We start from the raw sequence: 25,161 nt of genomic DNA, 5'->3' as shown, positions 1-25,161 counted from the left end.
AAAGACAGACTTTGATATCAACTAGAGGGTGAAATTACCACCCTCAGAATTTTCAACTTAAAAACATGTCGTTTTTGCCACAAGATCGAAGCCAAGTAAAGACATTTGTCAAATGTGAACTATAATTTTTATTACAATAGATTGTGGGTTAATCTCATATAAATATAATATATATTCTTATATAAATTCGTATCGTCTTTCCCCTCTGTTCGTGTTAACCCTGGAGAAGGAGGACGTGGCTAAGGCAAAGCAAATCACCAACTAGATGCACATGAGGATCGTAGTTGAAGAATTACGATACGAAAGGCAACCGGAACTACACAGTGTTTTAACCACCAAGGTTATATTGTAACACTGCCGTGCTACAATGATATATGCAAGGCCAGAATCGCTCACTGTCGAAGAGAATTGGGCGGGGTTTTTTTAAACATATAGAAATTATATCGTATCTTAAATCCAAGCACAATTAGATAATATGAAATTATAATTTATTATTGGACGCCACCCCTGGTTTATCCTCGAAGGGGACGAGCAAAAAAATTAAGATTTATCGAAGGTTTACAAAAATACTATACTTTATTATTTCTTAGTAATGAACAAAAAAACTTTGTATCGTATTAAATTAAGAATTAGTTATAAAGTAAATGAATATATATGTATATTAACCCCAAATTTCCAAATTTGTTTACATTGAAAATAATATAGTTATTTATCAACTAGGAATAATGAAGAAAATAAACCTTTAAATAAAATTAGAATACTTCACTATATTTTCATTTTTTTGAGTTCATAATCATTTCCGTTGTCTTGAAAGTAGGTATAATAAAAATTGGTACAACCTTAATCTGCTCTGTTTCTTTCTTATTTAATCAGTCAACCAAATAAACCATTGATTCGGCTACGTCCTATATCAATCCACCACCATCCTAGATAAGAGGGGTTAGGTATTCCATAAAAAGATACCGCTACTGGGCCATGATCTGGAATAACTCCATACCAATACTATCTTGCGACATGTATTAGAAATATATCAGCATTATAGCCTCTCCAATAAGGGTCTAAAAAATAAATATCTATCTGAAATATTGACAAGAAAAGGATTTCTTAGCTCACCTCTAAATGAGACCCACTTTGGAAACACGTCTTAACGGTTGGACGTTCTTAAGAGAAAAGAGCGAGACGCTATCATGGCGCCTGATTCTGGGCGTGAGTGACAAGGCGATGAATGTGCTCATCTACCGGATATATTTGGGAATTACAGAAGAATCCTTGAGTCGGCTACAGGTAGGTACTTGACAGATAGATGGGGTTAGTAGTTTTATTTAAAAAAAAATAATCGAAGTTTATAATGATTTTCTTTTAAATCTTTTGAAACGGTTACAATAATCATGCACAAAATGCATGCTACAAGGTAGCAAGGTGTGTCAAATGCGGAGAAAATCCACCCATGCAAAGAGTGCACCCGAACAAAAGGCAAAATCCGCGAATTGTCAGGGCTAACTTTCCGCAAACTTCAGAGGATGCCCAAAATGCAATACTTGGGAAAGACCCTAAGGGCAACAAGCCCCACCAAGGAGGCCACAACAACAAACAATACAAGCAACCGGGCCTACAAATGCACAGGCTGCGAGGACCGACCAACAGACGGAGAGCAATACAATATTGATCTCCAAAAATCTGCAAGATGGGATAGTGAACACAGTTAAAGAACTGGTCACTAGAAAAGTCAACGAGGCGATTAATGATGTAAAGTTAGCGCCGAACTAAAGAACGCTAACAGGGGATACTTGAATATAGGCTCCTAGAATCCAGGTGGCATAAGAACCAATCCAAATATTTTGGACGAGCTGGTTAATACTTATTAAATGGATGTCGTAGCAAGAAAAGAACAGCACGTTAGCAAAACTACTGACCGATATGCTTACTACCAGCAATCAGCAAGATCGTAGACATCCCCATTGATCGTAGACATAGAGTCATCCCCAGCAGACCCCAAGCAGAAACCGATAGACTAGGAATAATACCAGAAGCGCAGTTTGGATTTCGGTCAGAACACTCCAGCGAGCTACAAGTACTCAGATTAACAGAGTACACAGCAGCTGGATTTAATGACAAACAATACACAGGAGCAGCCTTCCTGGATGTAAGCAAAGCTTTCGATAGAGTCTGGCGTAAAGGGCTTATTTACAAAATGAGAGGCTATGGATATAGTGGGGCAATGATGAAACTAATCTCTTCGTACTTGAGCAACCGGAGCTTTAGAGTTCGAATAGGACAAGTCTTGTCCGACCTCGGAACCCCGAAGTCTTGAGTGCCACAGGGAGCGGTCCTGTCACCACTACTGTATACAATATTCTTCTTCTTCTTCTTCGTCTAGCCATTCACGTCCACATCTGAACATAAGCCTCTTCAAGTCTTCCTTTCCATTGTTTTTTATTGTACGCTACTTGTAGCCAATTTTTCCCGGCAGTCCTTTTCAGATCATCTGTCCATCTCATAGGAGGTCTGCCTCTGGGTCTTTTGTGTTGGTATGGTCTCCAGGTTAAAATTGATCTGTGCCATTTGTTTAGATCGCTCCTAGCTACATGTCCAGCGTATTCCCATTTCAACTTTAATGATTTTTGCACCACATCGGTGACTTTGGTTTTCTGTCTTATCCATGTGTTTGTTTTCTTGTCCTTAAGTGATATACCTAGCATTGCTGTTTCCATCGCGTGTTGAGTGACTCTAAGTATATTCATATTCTTTTTTGTGATTGTCCATGTTTGTGCCGCATAAGTTAATATCGGAATAATGCATGCATCAAAAACTTTAGATCTAAGATGTAATTGAATTTGTTGATTTCTGAGTATATAGTTCAGTTTACCGAATGCTGCCCAAACTAACTTTCTTCTTCTTTTTATTTCTTCAGTTTGAATTTCCCTATTTAGTATTATTTTTTGTCCTAAGTATATGTATTCTTCAACTTTTTCTATAACTTTATCGTTTATTAATCGTTTATACAATATACACTGCAGATATTCCAGGAACACCAGGAACTTTACTCAGCTTTTATACCGATGACACAGCGATAGCAGCCAAACACAGAAATGTAGATATAGCAGTAAATAACCTGCAAACAGCATTAGAATACATCGAAGAATTGAGTATACAATGGAAAATCACCATAAACTCAGAAAAAACGCGAGTGGTCCTTTTCAAAAAGAGACATTAACAGCCAAAGGAACAACTGACAGTGTAAAACAACCCCATCGAATGGAAAAGCGAAGCGAAATACCTGGTAGTAATAATAAATAAAGGACTAACATTCAAAAAATACGTAGACGCCATAGCATAAAAAGCCAGCATGGCAAGTGTCAACAAGAGGACCTACAGGTAGTGTCAATAAGAGGACCCACAGGTAGAAGAAGTAAGTTAAGAACGCATGTCTCGCATGAAGATACATCTGTAACCCATCAAAGAGGAGGATCCAAGCGGCCCATAACAGCAGCTTAAGCGAAGCAGTCAAAGTACCGAGATACATCGCTGAACAATTTCTATTCAGGAAACTACAAGTCAGGATGACTGACATGATGACTGAAAAAGCCATAATAAAATTTGCGGAACTGGAGAACCTCCCAATTCCCATACTGCGAGAGATAATGAGATATGATGCATTCCATCGATAGAAATACAAACGTCCGAAACAACAAATAGTGGATTAAAAATAAAATTGTACCCAGGAGAGAAAACATCAGAGGATAGTTCATAGCTCTATCAATGCAGACAACCACAAAACTGTGTAGGCCCCACTAATAAGATTTTTCTTTCAGAACATTCTACAAAAAAAAAACAAACAGAAAATATAAAAAATGGCCTCAGCCACCAAAAAAATAAAAAAATACTAACAAAAACAAAAATTAACAAAAATCAAAAAACCCGTGCACGTAGGGCCCAAACCCCTTGAGCACCAAGTCTACAAACTGGGCGTAGCTTAGAGCAGAGACTTGAGACCCAAGCAAGCAATTTTAGTTTCGCAGATGTCACCAGAGAACAAACTTGAATAAAATGTGTCACGCTAGCCTGAATTTTAAATCGGTAAGAGAACCATGTTGAAGTTCTATTATCCAGGACTCCCACATAAAGAGCATTTGGCTGATAATGTGCCCCTATCGCACATCAGATGGGGGAGAAAGGGATTGTGTGAAGCATTGGAGCATGGAGGAGTAATTCCTGTTTTAAACACGAATTAATACATCTCGCTATAATGAATTGTTACACCCGAACGTTATTCTAAGGAGTGAACAAGTCTCACAGCCTGGGTTTATCAAATTGCTTGCTTGCTATAAATTCTTATATAAATACGTTTCATCTTTAGACTTGTTTCATCGATGTTTCTTCTGTCGTGTTTTCTTATTTGTCTGTTATTATTGACGATACTTTTCTTTTAAATAGTCTTAGTTATTTATTTTTATTACACTCATGTAAAGATAAACAAAGAGTTTGACAACACGCTAATAACAAGTTGAAAAATGTTGAAACATATGAAAAACGAAGGAAGAAATAAAGGAGTAATTTATTGGCTTTTAAAAAAACGAGAAGCTTTCTATTTTGGAGTTTGGACACAAATATATGAAATAAATATCGTCCGACTTGTTGATCTTAAGAACAACGACAGCTCTTAAGAAAAATGTATCTCTGATTTGTATTTGTATATTTCTTAATTGTTAACAACATTTTGTTATTATTTGTATCTAGAATTCCGTTTTAATATATCGTTAAAGACCTAGTTTCTGTTAATACGATACCGATACCGATCCCATATGTGAGCAGGAGGAAATTGATCAAAACGATCCCATAAACGCCTTATTGCAATAACGTAATATTTCATAAACTTTTTTTTTTCTAAATCAGTTGAGCTAATTACACATCATGATGTATAAGAGCTGCACACACGCGTATCTCGGTATCTTGATTTGAATCCTTGGCCAATCCCTTTCCATGTTTATGAAAAGTGTGTTAATGGTACAGAGGTAAAAATTATATACCGATAAACATAAGATAGCAAATCTTAACACCAGATAATTATTGCTTTGATTATTTGAGTGTTCGGGTCTGGCAATTTGTAATCCGAGATAAGAACCTTACAAAATATTTATTGGTATCCACAAGGAAACTAAGTTCCTGTAGCTGGCTGTATACCATGTATCACAAAAAATGTTAAGTAAAAATCCTTTATAAAAGGTATATAAATTAAAAACCTAAACGGGCTATGTCATGAAGACAAAACGTTTTCGGAAACCATGTCCCGAAAATATTTGGATAAAAACCCGTTAAAAGTTATATGTTACCGTAAACTGGGGTGAGAATAGTACAGGGTGGTGAAAATATTACATTGGCATTATTTCTTGATTCCAGTGCCAACTGTCGATCTCTGTTATAGCTAGCGGATTTTTTCGGGTAGCTAATAGATGTCGCACTAGTAGTGGACGAAATTAGATTAATCTTATTATTGTGGAAGATTCCATTCCGACAGAAGTTTTATTGAAGTGAACAGCTGATTTTTGTGATTTTTCAACTGCCTGACAAAACCTTCATTGGGACATTAATTTCGAATCAACTGAAGCAATCGGTAAGTATCATATTCTGTTTACTTATAATCTAACACAGTGTGTGTAAAATTACATTTTCGTACAACTGTTTTTATGGATGTAATTAACAAATATTGTAAAAGTCACCATTGAAGGTGGCGACAATGGTACACCTGTATTTCACGGTTTTTACAATATTCCAATAGTTGAGGCGGGTAAAGGGATTACATTCGACGATTACGTTGCAGCCAGCACTTCTAGATCTACAACCAAAAAGAAAATTCTGGATATATCAAGAAAACGAAAAACCAAACAGTCACGAAGGAAAGAGCCCAATGGTGAAGCCAGTTCAGAAGATAGTATCGATTGATGGTGTCATGAAGATATGGGCGAGGAGAGTGAAGAAGAAATTCTAGGAGAGAAAGCATTTCATCAAATATTGCACTAACGCCAGCAGCCAGACCAGTTGTTACAGAACAGACTACAACCTTAAGCACTGTTTCTGCAGTTGATGGGTCCATTCAAGAAGGAGGAAAATTCAGAAATTCTCCTTCAAACAATGAATGCACTCCGACCAATCAACCTGCTCTACAAAAAAAAGGTGATTTTGTCGTCGTGCAATACGATGGCCAACTTTACCTAATGGTATCCAATTTTGATGAGACGGGAGAGGCTTTAGTGACAGCTATGAAGAAGAGTGGGAAGCATTGGATCTGGCCCAACCCACCAGATGAAATTTGGTATAAACTTGAACAAGTTGTGAGAATTTTTGAAGGTCCGAAGGAGGTCTCTCCCAATAAATTCCTCATTGACTGTAAGAAGTAAAATTTTGGTTTTTAAATAATTATACCTAGGTATCTACTCTTATACAATATGTTAACTGTTTCAAATGATTTCTTTAGTAAGTTTAATTAAAGTTTGTATCCTAGCAACAATTTTCTCAATTAAACAATGTTTTTGTAAAAAAATTTACATTTACAAATTAAAAAATGTCAAAATTTGTACCATTTTCACCCTGGTTTACGGTACAATTTAGTTTACATTACAAAATAATGTATTTAGTTTTATTATTATTTAGTATTTAGTTTATAATATTTAATTAGTCTAATCTTGAAATTACTTTACTTTACAATAATACATCAATATAAAATGGTTTACATTATATTATTGCATCTTTAATGGCTTTTATATAAAAATTATTTAACAAATGTATAAAGATAAATACACTACAAACAAACAATATTACAAAATATGTAATTACATCCTTATAGTATGTTATGAAATTTCGATTGGTAGTTAAAATGCAATATCTGATGATAATATCGGATGTGTTCAAAATATTGATTAAGTATGCAATTAATGCTTGTTTTAATTTTTCTTTCTAAGCTTTCTAATTATATAAGTATCAAAAATATTTCATTTACTAAGAACTAAACAATTAGATGTTAGAAATCAATGGTTCCAACTTATAACCACGAATCTATTCCAAATGAAATTAAGAAAGTCGCCAGGAGACATGAAGAGAGGCTCCATAAGCATCCCAATCATGATGTACTTTAGCTTCTTGTCAACTAACCCCAGATCCGAAGACTCAAGAGGACAACCGTTCGAGTTTGTGTAATGTGTGAAGTTGTGCAAGGTTTAGTAAGTATTGTGCATTGTAGTCACAACAAGGACGTGACAAGTTAGTGTCAGTGCTATGCTGTGAGGCCACAACAAAGAAGTGGGTATTTCATGTTAAAAAAAGCTAGGATGGACCAGGTGACATCTAGTTTCCAAACAATCTTATAAAAATAAGGTTAAAGAAAAAATGCTGAATAATCTTGTAGATAGATTAGGTGTATTCCTATTGTTTAAAAAAGGAGATAATTGTTAGGATGAAAGTCGAAAATAAAGTATTTCTATTACCAAAAAATATATTAATTAAAAAGCAAAATACCGCAAGAAAATATCCTCAGATTCATATTAAACTATAGTTTATTTTTATGAACGAGAGAGTAATTAGCATAATTTTAACTGGTAGCTCCGACCACTCCATGGGCGTGCTCAAGATTAATTGAAAAATTACTTTGAATAATTGTAAAAAATAAATGAATTATTTCAGTGTTATAAAGTGTTATGTGTATGTAAACAAAAGTGACCTCTTTTATCACACACTATATTAGAACTGACTGGCTTACATTAAAAAGGGTTTTAAAAAATTCACATTTTTTTTAATTTTTAAAAATTACAAAAGAGAAAAAGAGTTTTTAAAACCGTCTAAGGTATGTTAAATAGATGAATAAAAATATTAATATAAAACTTACAGCTACTTGTTACAAATCCAAATCAGATTCAGAAGATGAACTTTCAGAACCAAGATTTATAATAACTGGCTCGATCATTTTATCAGTAATATTGTCCAGCTTCCACATTTTTTCCTCTTCTTTAATAGTGTGATTTACTGCCTTTTCCCAGTTTTCAGGTTTTACATTATTTACGGCCTCCAAAAACAACTGTTTAACATCATGAATTTTAAAAGTGGTATTTTTTCTTGAAACTTCACTCTTTATCTGTGCCCATACCAGTTCAATCGGGTTTAATTCACAATGATATGGTGGGGATCTAAGTACTGTCATTCCACGATTTTTGGCAATTTCATCAATTTCGTATTTTTTAAATTTTTCTTTATGAAGGGCACACAACGAATAAAGTTCCTTTCTTATAGATCCGGGATGGTACGTTATATTTTTTGAACTCAGCCAATTCTGCAAGTCTTTTTTTAACCACTTGGTTGTGGGCAGTCCTTCTATAAGTCTGGAGTGATAACTTGCATTATCCATTACTATTACACAGTTCTTAGGAAGAAGATCTATCATTTGTTCGAACCATTCTTGAAAGACATCAGCGTTCATGTCTTCATGGTAGTCACCGGTACGAGTTGATTCAAAAGTTAATAAACCACCTTCAACAAAACCGTCTGAACTGTCAATGTGTACTATTATCAGCCTACGTCCCTTTTCTGATGGTGGGTTTAAACCAGTAGATAAGTTATTTACAAAAGCGTGCCTTTGACTTGTAACAGTTTCATCCTGCCAAAATTTATTTGGTGTATGACCCTCGTTGATCCCTTGATATTCATCAAGATAAAATATTTTTCTTTTTTGGTTTCTCATTTCCTTTATGGTTCTTAGAAAATGTCTTCTCCATATGACAATATCGCTTCTTTCTAATAAAATAGACTTTCTGGGATTCTTTTTCCAGCGGAAGCCTATTTCTTTTAAAAGTTTCCATAACGTACTTCGACTCATTTCTGGGTAATCCTTATCATCTCGAACTGAGACAAGAACTTTATCCAATGTTGGAAATTCTTGTCTCAAGAAGAATTCATGCACTTTCCGTCGAAGTCCTTCTTTAAAATGATATTCTATTTGAAATTTTGGTTTCCCTGGAGCATTACGTGGCATTTGAAAACTACCACATTTCTCTTCTTTAATAACTCTGTAAATCGTAGATTTCCCAACACCAAGTGTACTGCTAACTAACTCAACGGTCTCATCAACACTTTCACATAAACGTTTGTCTGTAAATGATTTAAAACAATTAAATATTAATGTTTTTTCATTAACTGTTGGAGGACCAATTTTTCGGCGTTTACACGGCACTTCCAAATTTTCCATAACACTAGTATACACAATAAACTGCACCTTGCAACTGAAGTACCTACTTTTAGTGAACTGTTAAGAATTTTGAATACGCCACTTGGACCTTCCTATATACAAAATGGAAAAACCCACTATCACATTTTCTGTGGCATAAGTTTAGAAGGTAATTATCTAGTCAATTACTGTCGTAGATTCCTGGAATTAAAGAATTAAATGTTTGATTGTTGAAACCCTTACTTCGTGGAATGCACTCATTTCAGATAAAATAAAACGTTTTATTTTATCTAAAGAATTAAACTTTATTTTGCAAATAGATAAAATAAAACGTTTTATTTTATCTAAAGAATTAAACTTTATTTTGCAAATAGGTAGGTACTTATTAAACTTTTATTGGTTATATTATTATTATTAACATCTTACATTTCTTGCAAATTCATTAGTACCTGTTAACCTCCATCACTCCGACACTGGCAACCTTATTTAGGGATTAGTAACCCTCACAACTATTGTATTCTATTCTGCTCCAACCTTTATACCTGGTGGTCATACTCAATTTAAAATTGTTTTCCTATATACTTCTGTAAACTTGTTGACAAATATCTGTTTTTCATTGAGTCACCCGTATCAACAGTTTAGGGATTTGCATACATAATTTATTGTTTTATTACTCTCTCATACATAAAAATACACTATAGCTTCAGTTATTGCTGTATCCAATTCTACAATATTATTACTCATAGAATATCTTAATAAATTTATTTAAATATATTCAACCTAGGTTCCCATTTATTCTATCATTTGTGTGTCCGTGACTTATAAATGCAAAGAGTGTATGGTATTTCGCCGAAGAACAACTTTCAGTACAATAACTTTGATTTTGTTTTTAAAACGACGGCGTCGTTGGCACATGATTCAATCATTACGGATAGGTGCAGCATAAATGCGTGTAATTCTTTAAATCAGACGAGTCTAAGAACGATCATTATTTATATTTGAACATTAAGATAATTAAACTATCAGTTGATTGCACAGTACTTATGCAGTGTACCACTTTATTCAACACAACGAAACATATTTTTTTTACACTTGTGGCTGTCTCTCTGCAATTTCTTCCGCAAAAGCAACAATAGTGTTATATAATCATATAGCTTTATTGTCCAACATGTATCCATTTATAGGAAAATACTTACATTTTCTTGGGTAACTTACAACTTAAGTTACTAAAGAGAACTAAGAGGGAACAAAAAAATACAAAATAAGCAAAAAGTATACTAAAAATAGCAATATGAAATATTAAGACGTTATTAAGGACTGGAAAGATGAAAAAAGTAGCAAGAGAGTTAAAAAAATACACAATAAACATCGCTGCGATACAAGAAGTAAGATGAAAAAAAAAAACAGGAGAATTCACAAAAAGAAGAATGTGTAAATTACAGAGGAATTATTTTTTAAAACACAACACTAAAATTAACAGCCCAAGTGATAAAAAATAAACTGAATGAAATTATAACACAAGAAGAAGAACAACAAGGTTTCAGGTCGGGAAGATCATGCACCGACGCTATATTTATAATAAGGCAAGTGCAAGAGAAATCATTAGAATACAACAAATCGGCATATCTATGTTTCGTGAACCTTAAGAATGCATTTGACCGGGTCAAATTAAAAGACGTTATCCACTTACTGTACGCAAGAGAGATACCTCTAGGAATAATCAAAACGATCGAAAAATATCTACCAAAACTACACAATAAAAGTAAAAGTAGAAGCATAACTAACTGACCCTATTGAAGCTGGCAATGGGATAAGAACCTCCTCTATTGAGTCCTCTATTGTTCAACCTGATTATGAATGAAATAATAAAAAAAGTAAGAACTGAAAAAGGATACCAAATAGGAGAAAAACAACTTAAAATAATCTGCTATGCAGACGACACAATACTACTCTCACAAAGTAAAGATGATTTACAACGAATGCTGCACCAATTTAATATAACCTGCAAAAAATTGAACATGTTAATTTCCCCAAAAAAGACAAAATGCATGGTTACAACAGCAAATTTACTAAGATGTAAATTGGAGCTGGAAGGTCAGATAATATAATAACACGTGATGGAATTTAAATATCTTGGTATCACATTATCTAGCTAATGCTCGAAACTGAAGTGGAAGATCAAGTGAATAGAGCAAACAGAGCCGCAGACTGCCTAAATGAAACAATATGGAGAAATAAAAATATTGGGAAAGAAACGAAAGGCAGAATTTACAAAACAGTCATCAGACCAATAATAACATACGCGGCAGAAACAAGACCTGACACAGAGAGGACAAAAAGGATATTAGACACAGCAGAGTTGAAAACACTTAGAAACATTGATGGTAAGATACTATGGAACAGAGCTAGAAGTACAGATATACGACGTAGATGCAAGGTGGAGAACATCAAGAACTGGGTAAGAAATAGAAGAGTAGAATGGAACAATCATATCAGCCGAATGACAACAAATAGAATAGTGAAGACGACAAGAGACGGTTCCTAAATAGAAAGACGATCAGTAGGAAGGCCACAAAAACGATGGAACGACAACTTACTAAAGGCACATTGAAAAACAGACAAAGTCATGTCTATATAACAAGAAGAAAAAGATGAAGGATTAACATCAGGGAAAACCGGAAAAGGGAGAATAAAGGAAGAATTCTGAAAGACAAAAACATATGGAATGAGTAGAAATCTGCTGAGAAGCAAGACTTTAAGTAAGAGAACAAATATGAACCTATATAAGATCTTAATGAGAACTGTTGTTACGTATGGTGTGGAAACAACGACGATTAATAATAAAGAGGAAGATAGCATTCTAAAATTTAAAAGAAAAATGATGAAAATGATACTGGGTCCCAATATAACAAGAGAGGGAGAAAGAAGAATAAAAACAAATGCAGAAATTGGAGAAGAATTCAGAAGAAGATAGGATATGTACAGAGACGACTACATTCAGATATGATGAGAAGAAAAACTAACTGTCCCATAGGCGTAGGGGAAGGCCTAGAAAAAGATGGCTGGATGATGTAGATGTCTTATATTATCAATTAATCAACAATGAATGTTAAAGACTGGAAAGTTCAGTGGAAGAACAGGAAGAAATAGAAAAGAGAATAGAAAAGAGAGGAATAATCCACCTCACCCAAGAAAAGGATTTTAAACGCCATGGCGATAGTTATAATTAATCAATAGAGATTAATTACACTTAACGAATGAATGGAACTTAAAACTTAACTTTATTAGACTCAAGTCTTCAAAGTTTTCATTTAACCATTACGATACATCATTCAGTTCATTCTAAATAATGTATTGTATTAATCATTGATATCGTTCATCATTGAAAGAAGTACCTGGTAAATATATCTCTTATATACGTTAAACAGCAGTGGCGACTGTATACACTACTGTCGCACTCTCTGTCTTAAATTTATTTTGTCTCCTGTCTGGTCTTTGAGTTCAAAATAAATTTAGGATTATTTGCAGATCGCAGATAGAACTCTATAATAGCACCAGACTTTAGAGGTTATAATATTTATCGGTGTTGTTAAAAATACTAAACTTCAAAATAGAAACACCAATTTCGTGTTCCTATTTACCTTCGTATTTACTTACCAATATTATATATCAACATTCTTCTTCCGCTTTGATCCCTACTTAAAGGGCAATTAAACATCTTTGTCTTCTTGATCTCTGTTAACTTCTGCAAGTTGACATTTTTGAAATATTCAGGAGCTTCTTCCATGAAGTTATGGTAGTTTACATACTAAAACAAATTGATATAGTGCAGAAGTAAAAGTTTAATAGAGAATTAATGAAAATACATGTTGGGATTTGGTACTTACAAAGTAAGTTTTATAGTTGAAAAATTAGTACGAATAGTTTTTAATGAATTTCATTTTGTTTTAGGCTAAGGAAAAGCCACTTTTAACATTACAACAACAAAAAATAGACTAAGATGATCAAAAGAGCATAAAGATTGGACTCAGTCGCAATGAGATTTAATACAATGGAGTGATGAGTCCAGATTTGAAGTGTGTGTTGGAGATAGTAGGAGTCGCGTCATTCCCAGGAAAAATGAAGCCTTCCATCCCGACTCTCTGAAGAGAAAAGTCAAATTTCCTGCGTCTGTCATGATCTGGGACAGCATGTCGTCTAAAGGTGAAGGAAAGTTACATTTTATCGATGGGATTGTAAACACGGACAAACATGAGAATATTTTAGAAGAATCTCTTTTATTGATTTTGAAACAACGTTTAAAATCAGCGGAATATTTTGTCTTCCAACAGGACGGCGCAGGTTGTCATATCTCAGAAAAGAGTTTAAAATGGATTGAATACCATGGCATACCACTTCTGGAATGGGTTTCTAACAGTCCCGACTTTTCCCGATTAAGACTTTGTGGCGCGAAATAAAAAAAGCTTTGAAAAAATATCCTGCCATGTCCGTCAACTAATTGAAGAAAAAATTGCAAAAAATATGGGATTAGTATACATTGGGAATTTTGTCAGAACTTGGTAAAAACTAGGCCTCGAAGAATTGTGGATGTCATTAAAAATAAACAGGATGCAACTCAGTGGTAAACTTTTACATTTTTTTTTTGCCAATATTACATATTCTATGCGTTTTTACAAACAAATTTACGCTGCAATTTTATTTTTGTTCTCTAAAATTTGATGTTCTTATCAATCTAACGTTGGGCCAAATGATATAGGAAGGGGCTCGTACTTTGCTCTCTGTGTTAGTAGCCAATGCTTTTATCTGTACCAATCTTTCTTTTTATTTTATATGATTCTTAATTATTATATGTAAATAAATAATTTTTTGTATAAGGTCAAAATAAAATTTATAAGAGAAAATTAAACGGTCATACTTCGATCTTGTACATCGCCTTTTTAAATAAAGAATATTCATTCCTAATGCTTGCCAGTGGCAAATGATAGTATGTATTAAGATTACTTAATCAGATAAACTACTTACCAATCGATGTGCTTTCTTAAGAATAAAATGGCGAGCTCTTAGAAACCTCAGCAGAAACTCGTCATCGGTCCTTGTAGGAGTGCATTCGCCTCGTTCTGTGAACAAAAATACGCTAGACATGCATACGTGCGTGAATATAAATTATCTGAAAACCGAAACATTGTTGATATTATAGTTAAGGACAGAGATTGTTGTTTTCATTGATAAATTTTTAATATTAGTGAAATATATTATTCATGCATAATATATGATACAGAAAGTTAGCGGAATATTGTTTTAAAGAGATACAGATTTTTTTTGAAAAAAAAATAATGCAATGAGAGTATTAAAAACTTTTGGTTAATAACGATAATTAAGTACCTAACCAAAGCGAAAACAATTTCAAAAATGCTCTCAACTTTACAGAAGGGGACAATAAGGCAACAGTTAGCAATTTTTTTAGATTGCATGGAATCTCCTGAAAATAAGTAGGCAGCTCTTCTTAACCTCCACATCACAGGTTATATTGTCTTGATGTGTGCTTTTTGCCATTTTGGGGTAAAAGCTACCATTGACGAAAAAGATTGAAAAGTCCTGATTTATCTATTTTAAAGATTCACTTTATGTTCAAATATGTTGAATAAAGTTTCTTTTCAGGTAATTAATGTAATTTTTGAAATCAGATTATTTTTTTACCCTTAACATTCATAAAAACTACCTCTTCTTTTCCAGTCGTCAGAGACGAAATAGCCACTGAACCCCTAAAAAGTATACGAACAAGTTGAATTTTGCCAAGAATATTAATTTTGGGACCACAAACAAGGTGCAAAAAAGTTTACTACTTTTACTCCCGGGCTTCCCCCTAAAACCCCCCTCACAGAGTGGTAAAAACGAAACAAAAATCGATTTACCAAGAATCTGTATACCGTAGAAAAAAATATTTCAAATAAAAAATGTAGCTGAGATAATTTTAAGCAAAAATGTTAATAAGCATTTTTTGTTTAGAATGAACCGTTCTCTTAGAAACAACACTTGAAGCGACCGTCGATTTTGCATGTCATTTACGCGCGCGAAATCAATGTTCAATAAAATTTATATCAGCTCGCCTACATGGATGCATATTATATGGTTCAGCAAGTAAACATATTCTGAAAACAATAGATGTGTTTCAAAACGCAGCTTTGCGTATTTGTTTGGGTGCCATGAAATCGACGCCTATTAATGCTCTACATGTGAAAGCTCTAGAAAATCCCTTGGGCTATAGAAGAGAATACCTCAGTCAAAAGTTTGTTATTAATATACAAAATCGTAACACTACTCTCTACTCAAATATCAGAAAACTGAACGAAAAAGATTTAACTAATCGATATTGGAGACTTAAGAACTCACCTCCACTTTGTGAGGCTTTTAGAAGCCTGACAAATTTTGATTATGACTTTAAATCAGAGGATAATCTTAACATCGAACATTTTTATTCGTGCTTGCAACCCATTACTGTGATACAACCAAATTACCATGTAAATTCTTCTGTTAGCTCGAATATTTTGAGGTCCTGTTTATCTAGTCTGTCAGACTCTTTAGTTATTTATACGGATGCCTCAAAGTCTATTGTTGGTACTGGGTGTGCTTTCTACATTCCATCAACTAATACAGAAAAACTTTGTCGACTAAATCCTAGTTTTTCAATCTTTAGTGCTGAAGCTGTAGCAATATATGAAGCATTAAGATACTTTGAAAACACTCAGAATACATCTGTTACAATAGTATCTGACTCATTGTCTGTTATGTTAGCCATTGAAACTTTAAATTTTCCTAGTAATAACTCAAATATATATGTCTTTCAAATTAAAAAACTTCTTTATGACCTTTATAAAAACCGAAGAGTTGTTTATTTTTTGTGGGTTAAAGCACATATAGGTCTTAAATACAACGAACATGTTGACCTATTAGCTAAAAAGGCCATTGATACCGGAACGCAAGCTGAACACCAAATCTGTATACCAGACGCATTAACAATAATTAAAAATAATATCAATAGTAAATGGAAACAATCTTGGCATATATATAGTACGCAGTCTTCCTCGCAATATGCTTCTATACAGCCTTTAATCCCAAGTGATTATTGGTTTAAAAATTATTCTGTTCCACGAAGGTATATAACATCCATAATTAGAATAAAATTTGGACACGCCTGCTATCCTAGTCATCTGTCCAAACTAAAAATCGTAAATTCAAATTTATGTCCAGACTGTCAAAAAGAAGGTGATCTAGATTACATTTTCTTCGAATGTAAAAAATACACAAAACAAACTGAAGATCTAATAAAAAATTTAGTCAACATCAAACTTTTTCCTCCGTACAATATGTGCTATCTGCTATCTCTAAATATAAGAGTTGTAAATGAATGTTTGATGGAATTTATTTGCAAAAGTAAGCTTAATATTTAACTGTAATTAGAATCCTAACCTCTGTTTTACCCCATTTGTTATTATCTTTTATCCGTGACCCAATCTAGTTTGTCTTAAAAGCAATGTCTTGATGGGTACCTAGACGAGAAACGAGTGTCCATGTTTTATCTCTATCCTATCCTTAATAATAATTTTAATGCTTAAAATTTGTAATGCTACTTAATTTTGAAATTTATATTATCTTTTTATTCTTTCTGGGTAGAAAATTTTCATGTTGTGACTGACTGTATGGCACTTGACTATGCCATTAAAAAAAAAATCAGCTCGCCGGTAAAAATTCGATATCTTTTGATTCAAGTGACCTATTGACAAAAATCAAGATGCGTTTTAAAGGTAAAGAGTTCAGTTTTCGTATGCAGTTTTTGTATTTTACCGCAAATAAAGTCAGATTTTATACAGGTGTTAAATAAATTAACGTGCCGCGATTTTCGCCATTTTTTATGATTCTCACTAGATCAATACAGACTATCCCTTTCGTTGGCTGGATACTATAAAGTTTCGATTACTAGAGCCTACTCTTTAAAACCTATAGCATGAAATTTTAGTTTTGAATTTTGGCAGCAAATGTGAGGCATTTGAAATATGCTTAAAAAACGCTGGATTTTAACTTTCACACAACGTTTTTATACGTTTTTCAAAAGAACAAAACTTTTGCAATAAACTACACACAAAACAGTCTTCTTAAATGCATTTTCCGTGACGTGTGATCGTTCATATTTCAAATGGCTCATATTTGTTACCACAACTCAAAATTGAAATTTCATGTACACAAAAAATGCTTATAAATATTTTTGTTTTTCTACTCTCTTACTATAAATTAGTAAATGCTACATTATCTACTATTTGGATGCTAAGTTAATACATCAAAACAGATACTGACACGTAATGACTAGCACTTAATAAAAAAAAATTACGCTTCAGTTCTATACAAATGTGTAATATCACATAAGCCTTGTAAGTTAGTTGGTCGAGTTACCATGGAAACGAATTAACAGACGTTATTTTGACAGATTAAAAATTATTAATCTGTCAGTGTAAATATAGTGGTAATTTAAATACAGATAAATAAAATGGGTTCATCGAATAGTGAAGATGAACTTAGTAGCACACCACACAATATTATGCAGTTAGCTGCGAACACTACCGAGAACCTATTACCAGAAAAATCTAGAGGAAGATATGAAAAGGTATATCAGCAATTTATGGATTGGCGTACAACATATAATGTAAATTCATTTTCTGAAAACGTACTCTTGGCTTATTTTGGAGAAATCGCTAAGAAATTTAAACCATCCTCATTATGGGCAATATATTCTATGCTAAGAAGTGTTGTAACTTTGAAAAATATTGTTAATATTGAAAATTACCCGAAATTGCGAGCTTATCTAAAAAGGCAATCAGAAGGTTTTAAAAACAAAAAATCTAAAATTTTACATCCTGATAAAATAAAACTTTTTTTCAATGGAGCTCCTGATGTACAGTACTTGTTAATAAAGGTATGTTATTTAAAAGTAAGTACTTATAACATAAATGTGCCTATTTAAAATACTTTTATTTTAAGGTTATTGCAATTATTGAAATAGGTAGAGCTTGTAGGAAATAAGAGTTAAAAGATCTTAAAATTTGTGACATTGATGATTTAAGTACCATGTTATTGGTTAAAATTCCTGATACAAAAACCAAAATACGAGTATGTATTTCTTTCGTTGTTTCCAGAAATTTCTATAAAATCTGCAAACAATATATAGAAATTCGACTACAGATTAGCGATCCGCAAATAAATCAATTTTTTCTTAATTATCAAAGAGGTAAATGTATGAAACAGGTGGTAGGATTAAACAAAATAGGCGGTGTTCCTATAGTCCGGTAAAATAAGGATTCAACCTCGGAATGAAAGATAATAAGCTGAAAATTTGCATACGTCTTTATTTTGATGGTATAAAACTTACCTCAAAAGTCTCATATAATCACGTGTTCGCGACTTAAGATATTTAAGGTCAAAGGTCACGAAAATGAGTTTTCTGCAAATATCTCGTTTCCCTTACACTTTATAACATTTAAGGTGGTAAGAAAAATTGTAGAATGGAAAATTCTCTTCAATTTTTGTCTAAAGTGCTTTTATGTACCTTCAACCCTTCTTAAGATAGAGCGCAAAGAGTGGGGGACCGCTTACCTGTGTATACGGTAACGAGAAGTCAGCCAGTAGGATTCAATAAATAATAAGTTATATAGTTAATTATTCACTTAAAATACTATTATTATCATTAAATTTTTATTATTTATTATTTAATAAATATTTATAGATATTAATTATAAAATATATATTTTTAATATAATATTTATTTTATTTTTACAATTAGATAAAATTACATATTAATTTTTACAATAATATTAAAGCAATGGAACAACTAAGAAGAACTGCAATACAATATTAAATGAAATATTTCAAATGACCTTTAATGATATTTTTAACAGCTGTATATACGATAAATTAAGATCAAGTGCAGAATTCAACAATAATAATTTTTATATTTAATTAAATACTGAAAAAATCATATTTATTATTTTTTTAAATTATATATTTATTTATTAATCCAATAATCGATTTATTAAAGTTACAAATATACCTAATATATATTCTTTTATTATGTATGGTTAATATTTTTGTATTAATTTTCTTCTTCATCGTCTTCTTCTTCTTCTTCTTCTTCTTCTTCTTCTTCTTCTTCCTCTGACCGCTCAATATCGGATTCATCATCTTCATTCTCGTTTATTAAAGTATCAGAATAAAAATATTCAAGAATATCAGGTGCATATTCACGTTCTTCATTGAAATCATCTGACGTTGATGAAGCGTTTAGACATGATTGTCCATTACACTGCCCACAAATTAAAGTACATTGCAATCCTGATTTCCTGCATCCGCAATTAGAACCACAACCTTTCTTGCAATTGCAAAATATTGTATTCAGCAGTTCTTCTGGTGCTGGCGGTAATAATGTTGTTATTGGTTCCAGAAATTCATTTTAAATTACCCAGCCGAATTCTTGGGGTTCTAAATCATTTCCCAACCAAATTTGGGTCTGATAATAGACACGAATGATATGCTGACGAGCTGCTGCACTTGAAGGTGGAAGACTTGATAACTGCACTGGTTTGTTGAGTCTTGTTGATTTGATGAACTGGGTGTATCGAAAAGAGTCTATATCGTCTTCTGATGTTGGAGCATTATTCGCTGCTAAGAAAATACGTACTCCATTTTCAAATAATTCTTGTACAGAGCAGTTTTTTTGTTGAAATAGTTGAGGTGACTGATGTAAATGGTAATTTTTTTAAAAGATAGAATGAGGGTATTTATCAAAACTTTTCGATGAATATAATTTTGTCTCCGCATTACCCTTACCAATTTAAAAAAAAAAAAATTCTTGTTGATGTGATTGAGCTTCGTCCTATCAAGATAACTAGCAAATCAATATCTTCTCCTACAATGACGGAAGTTTTTCCTACATGTTCAGACTCTTCAATAGCTGTTTCTACAATGAGAACATCAGCATCATCTCTGGCTTGTTTTGTAGTGATATTAACAGCTTTTAATTTGTCGATAAGCATGTCTATAAAGATTTTTTTATTAGATGTGTTCAATAAAAATTGTTCTTGGCTGATAGGCACATTCATTGTTTCATCAAAACGGAGTTCGTAAGATTTTGAAATACCGGCAGTTCTTCTTAGTTGTTCCATTGCTTTAATATTATTGTAAAAATTAATATGTAATTTTATCTAATTGTAAAAATAAAATAAATATTATATAAAAAATATATATTTTATAATTAATATCTATAAATATAGTTTATTAAATAATAAATAATAAAAATTTAATGATAATAATAGTATTTTAAGTGAATAATTAACTATATAACTTATTATTTATTGAATCCTACTGGGTAACTTCACGTTACCGTATACACAGGTAAGCCGTCCCCCACTCTTTGCGCTCTATCTTAAGAAGGATTGAAGGTACATAAAAGTACTTGAGAGAAAAAATGGAAGAGAATTTTCCATTCTACAATTTTTCTTACCACCTTAAATGTCATAAAGTGTAAGGGAAACGAGATATTTGCAGAAAACTCATTTTCGTGACCTTTGACCTTTAATATCTTAAGTCGCGGACACGTGATTATATGAGACTTTTGAGGTAAGCTTTATACCATCAAAATAAAGACATATGCAAATTTTCAGCTTATTATCTTTTATTCCGAGGTTTGCCCTCTTTTTTGCCTTATTTTACTGGATTACTAAACAAATAGCCGAATATTTAAAGTTACCAGATCCCAAAATGTACACAGGTCACTGTGTACGAACTTAAGACGAACTTCTGCCACTATTTTGGTAGATGCCGGTGGTGATTTAATGGCTCTTAAACGACATGGCGGATGGAAATCTTCAACAACGGCCGAAGGATATGTCGATAAGTCAATAAATAATACGTCAACAGCCAATAGAATTATAAATTCAATTGAAAGTAATTTACAGACCTTTACATACACTGAAAATACCAATGTTCAAAAAGAACACACCGTACATTTTCGTCATCTCACCACTCACCATGTATTATTGAACAACCGCCAAAGTCGGATAAGGGTATAGTTATAAATAATTGCCAAAATTTTTTAAATAATTATTATAAATAAATGTTTAATTTAAATTGTTCCCGAATTTTGTTAAATAAATAAAAGTTACTTATTATACTTTTTATTTTTATAAATGAAAATAATCGTAGAAAAAGTATAGTACACAACTTGAGTTGTAAGCTTATTACATGCTTGTAAAATTACTGCGCTCGTCGCTACGCGGCTCGCGCGCAACTTTTTTACTCGCATGTAATAAGCTTCTTACAACTCTCGTTATGTAATATACTATTAAAACTTTTTTAAACTCAGCTACATTTTTTTATTAAAAACATTTTTTTCTACGGTGTAGAGATTCTTAGTAAATCGATTTTTTGCGAGGGGGAAGCCCGGGGGTAAAAGCGGTAAACTTTTTTTAATTTTTTTTGAGGTCCCAAAATTAATATTCTCTGCATAATTCAGCTTGTTCGTATGCTTTTTAGGGTCAACTCTCTGATGACTGGACTATTCCTGTCCGAAAAAATAGGGAAAATAATTCAAACAGCTTAAAATAAACTTTTGGTTCATTCTCAATGTATTATATCTCTTTTATTATTTATTAGACAACTTATTAACCATTAAAAAGTTGCAAATCCTAAAAAAACAATTTGTTTTTTACAAATATAGATGCAGAAGAAATTGAAGATATGCACACAAACAGTGAAGTAAACAAATTAAAGAAAAAAATAAGAATTATTGTTTAAGGCAAATTAAACCAGAAACGCACATTTGAATCATGCGCCAACCTGTTCAATTTTTCTTAGATAAATTTACTTAAAGTTATTAAGTGAATATATACCGTATATCATATCCTTCAGTTCAGAGATCAACAAATCCCTTGTATCTGGATCCTCATTTATGTTTTCTTTGGCCCATTGCAGCAACTCCTGCGAGGGTTCTTCTAAATCGAAAGTACCCTTAAATGTTGTTTGCTTTTTTTGGGGTGTGTCCAAGGAGGGATGGGACATACTGCAACAAAAATATGTATATTAAAAAACTAATATATATATATATATATATATATTAGTGTATATATATATATATATATATGACCATGCGCGATAAGTGTTCTTACCCTCCTCCCTATTAACTTATTTATTTTTAGCACGCAAAACGCTCGGACAGGTCGATTTTTAAAATAATCGAAGTATATTATAGCATCAATGTTTCGAACTTTACGCGATTCCTCTTCAGGTGACAGTCATACGTATGATTTTTTTAAATAGAAAAGTACATCATGTGATACTTCATTTAAAAACTTTTGAAATACTGATTTTAAAAATGTATAATACTTTGGTTCGAAAATGCACAGAATTTAAATTATGCGAGAAAGATTTTTAATACGTACCTTGTAACAATTTATTGAATGATGGTAGAAGAGATTTTGTTTTATATAGAAGTAAAAGATATTTATTAGTCTTAAATTATTATTAAATTATTACAACTGAATTAATAATTCACAATACGTAACGAACTGCAAGTGACAACTAATACTGAATAAACAAATTAATAGTAAAATTAAAAGGTAAAACTTATTTTAATGTACAAGATGTTCAAAATGTTTCCCATTTACTTCTTGGCAGTAATAAAATCTATTTCTTGTTTCTTCTCTAACTTTTTGCAACATCCTGTAATCAATAGTACGGCATTTTGAGACAATTTTAAGTAACCACATTGAAAAAAATCTAATAGGATTAAGTCGAGAGATCTTCGTGGCCACCCCATATGTCTCTTGCATTCAATTCATCTTGCATCTTGCCGTAAAAACATATCTATAAGCTAGTTTTATAAGTTATATAGATAATTTCGCACCCTGGCGGCATAGTGGGGCGTAGCTCCGTCTTGCTGAAATATGACGTTTTAAGTTAACTCTTGCGAATAATTTTTAAATGAGGTATCACTTTCTTATTAAAAAAAATTGAAGTTATAATTGTCACGGTAATCCTTAATCCTTTAAAACCCCCAGTTTCAAAAAGAGGTGACTTTGAAAGGGTTGTTAAAGGTGATTTTTGCTTGTCAATACAAGTTTTAATTGTCAATATATCACTTAAACCAAATTCTTGGAAATTAAAAAGCTACAATTTTTTATATAAACATTTTTTTCCTATTTCTAATGCTAACCTTTCTATTTTGACGAAAAGAGCATTTTTTACCAAAGTACAAAATTCGTTATTCGCTTTTAACTCCATTTTTTGAAAACTAATTACTTAAAGTCGGTCAAACTTCTAGAATGTATTAATAATACATAAATAAAGAAGATTAAGACTACAATGTCAATGACTAATTTTAATTAGGCTTTTAATTAGGGGGTTGTATACCCTGAGTTTCTTGCTGAAAAAAATAGGGACTGACTTTCTTTTCATCATAAGTCACTCAATTTTTCTGCTAGAGACTTTTGTCAAAGATAGGGTCTTTTTAAATACTTTAAATCAAATTTCTATAAGTTGTCCTAGAAAAATGCATAGTTTTGAAATTCCAAAATTTAGCATTCGACGAAGAAGAGCTATCCTATAATAAAGTATAGCTCGGTTAATATTGGTCTTAAAGAAAATTAAAAAACCATTTTGTTTATTTTTTTTTAATTTAAAGATAACATAAATAACTGCCGTTATATCTCCGAAAGAATAATACATATGAACATCACAATGGACTACCAAAAATTAATTTTTATATCTATCTATAGCCCCGAGGACTGCAAACCTAAGGAGGAACGAGAGGCATTCTACGAAGAATTGCATACCATCCTGGATGAAATATCTCATGAAGGACCCTTAATTCTTATGGGTGACTTTAATGCACGAATCGGAAATGAAATAGTTCCAGGAGTAAAACAATGATTTAATGAAAACCATGTCAACGCAAATAGAGAACTCATGTCTAATCTCTGTGCTTTTAACGAACTGAGAATCAATAATACATTTTTCGACCATAAGCTTAAGTATAAATATACATTTTAAAACTCAAGGGGGCACAAATCTATGATTGATTTTATAGTCACTACTAGAAAAATGAACCCAAAACAGATTCTCAATATCCGAACTTTAAACTAAGCAGACGCACGCAGGGAGTGAACACAAACTAGTACTAGCAAAAATAAGAATGAAAATAACACCAAAACATTTTCTACAGGATATCACCGAGAAAAAATTCAAAGTAGAATCACTGTGGAACGACTCTATAAGAGAAGTATATCAAAGGAGGCTAGCACGAAGATAAAGCTTAAACAAGTAGACGACATTGAAGATATAAATGCGAGCTGGGAGAAAATTAAAAACAACATTGAAGAAGCAGTAACAAAAGCTCTAAGAAAACGCAAAGTCACACTAGGAAACAACACCAATACACCATGGAAAAGAAATAAAAGAGAAATGTAAAGGGAAACGAGAGGCTACACGAAGTACAAAACATCAAATACTTCACCAAACTAATGTTTGTATTTTGAAAACGATTTCCGAAGTGGAAATTGAAACGTCAATAAACGTACTTTAACCTTTAATTGTGGCTTATTCCCATTTAAATAGTAATTACTTTAAAATGCCACAAGAAAATAGCTTCAGAACAAAATTAGACCTATATTAACATACACGGCGGGGACAAGACATCACTACTAGAAACTACAGAGATAAAATAATCCGACGAATATCAGGGAAAAGTCTGTTGGATAGCGAGAGATAGTGCGATAATTTAAACATTTAGGAGGCTAATATTGAAGAAAAAACAGACTTTAAAGCCTACATACAAGAAGGAAGAAGAAGAAGAAGTTTATTTTTTCAAAACGTACATTTTTGTTAATTAGATACAGTTTTTTTTTTTGATAAAA

General features: G+C 32.3%; 1 protein-coding gene across 3 annotated transcripts in view; it reads right to left on the bottom strand.

Moving 5' to 3' along the window:
• Positions 1–25,161, bottom strand: part of LOC140437809 (alpha-tocopherol transfer protein-like) — a 54,232-nt gene that overhangs the window by 2,591 nt on the left and 26,480 nt on the right. For all 3 annotated transcript variants that reach the window (XM_072527558.1, XM_072527557.1, XM_072527559.1), the window contains exons 2-4: positions 22,141–22,310; positions 14,231–14,325; positions 12,866–13,016 (exon numbers count right to left, since the gene is read on the bottom strand). In XM_072527558.1, the coding sequence (XP_072383659.1) occupies positions 12,866–13,016; positions 14,231–14,325; positions 22,141–22,309 (415 nt within the window). In that variant the 5' untranslated portion in view covers position 22,310. The remainder of the gene's footprint in view (positions 1–12,865; positions 13,017–14,230; positions 14,326–22,140; positions 22,311–25,161) is intronic.

This window comes from Diabrotica undecimpunctata, chromosome 3, assembly GCF_040954645.1.
Source record: "Diabrotica undecimpunctata isolate CICGRU chromosome 3, icDiaUnde3, whole genome shotgun sequence".
Taxonomy (NCBI): Eukaryota; Metazoa; Arthropoda; class Insecta; order Coleoptera; family Chrysomelidae; genus Diabrotica; species Diabrotica undecimpunctata.
Note: the sequence above shows the minus strand (reverse complement) of the source record. Positions and strands in the feature narration are given on the sequence as shown.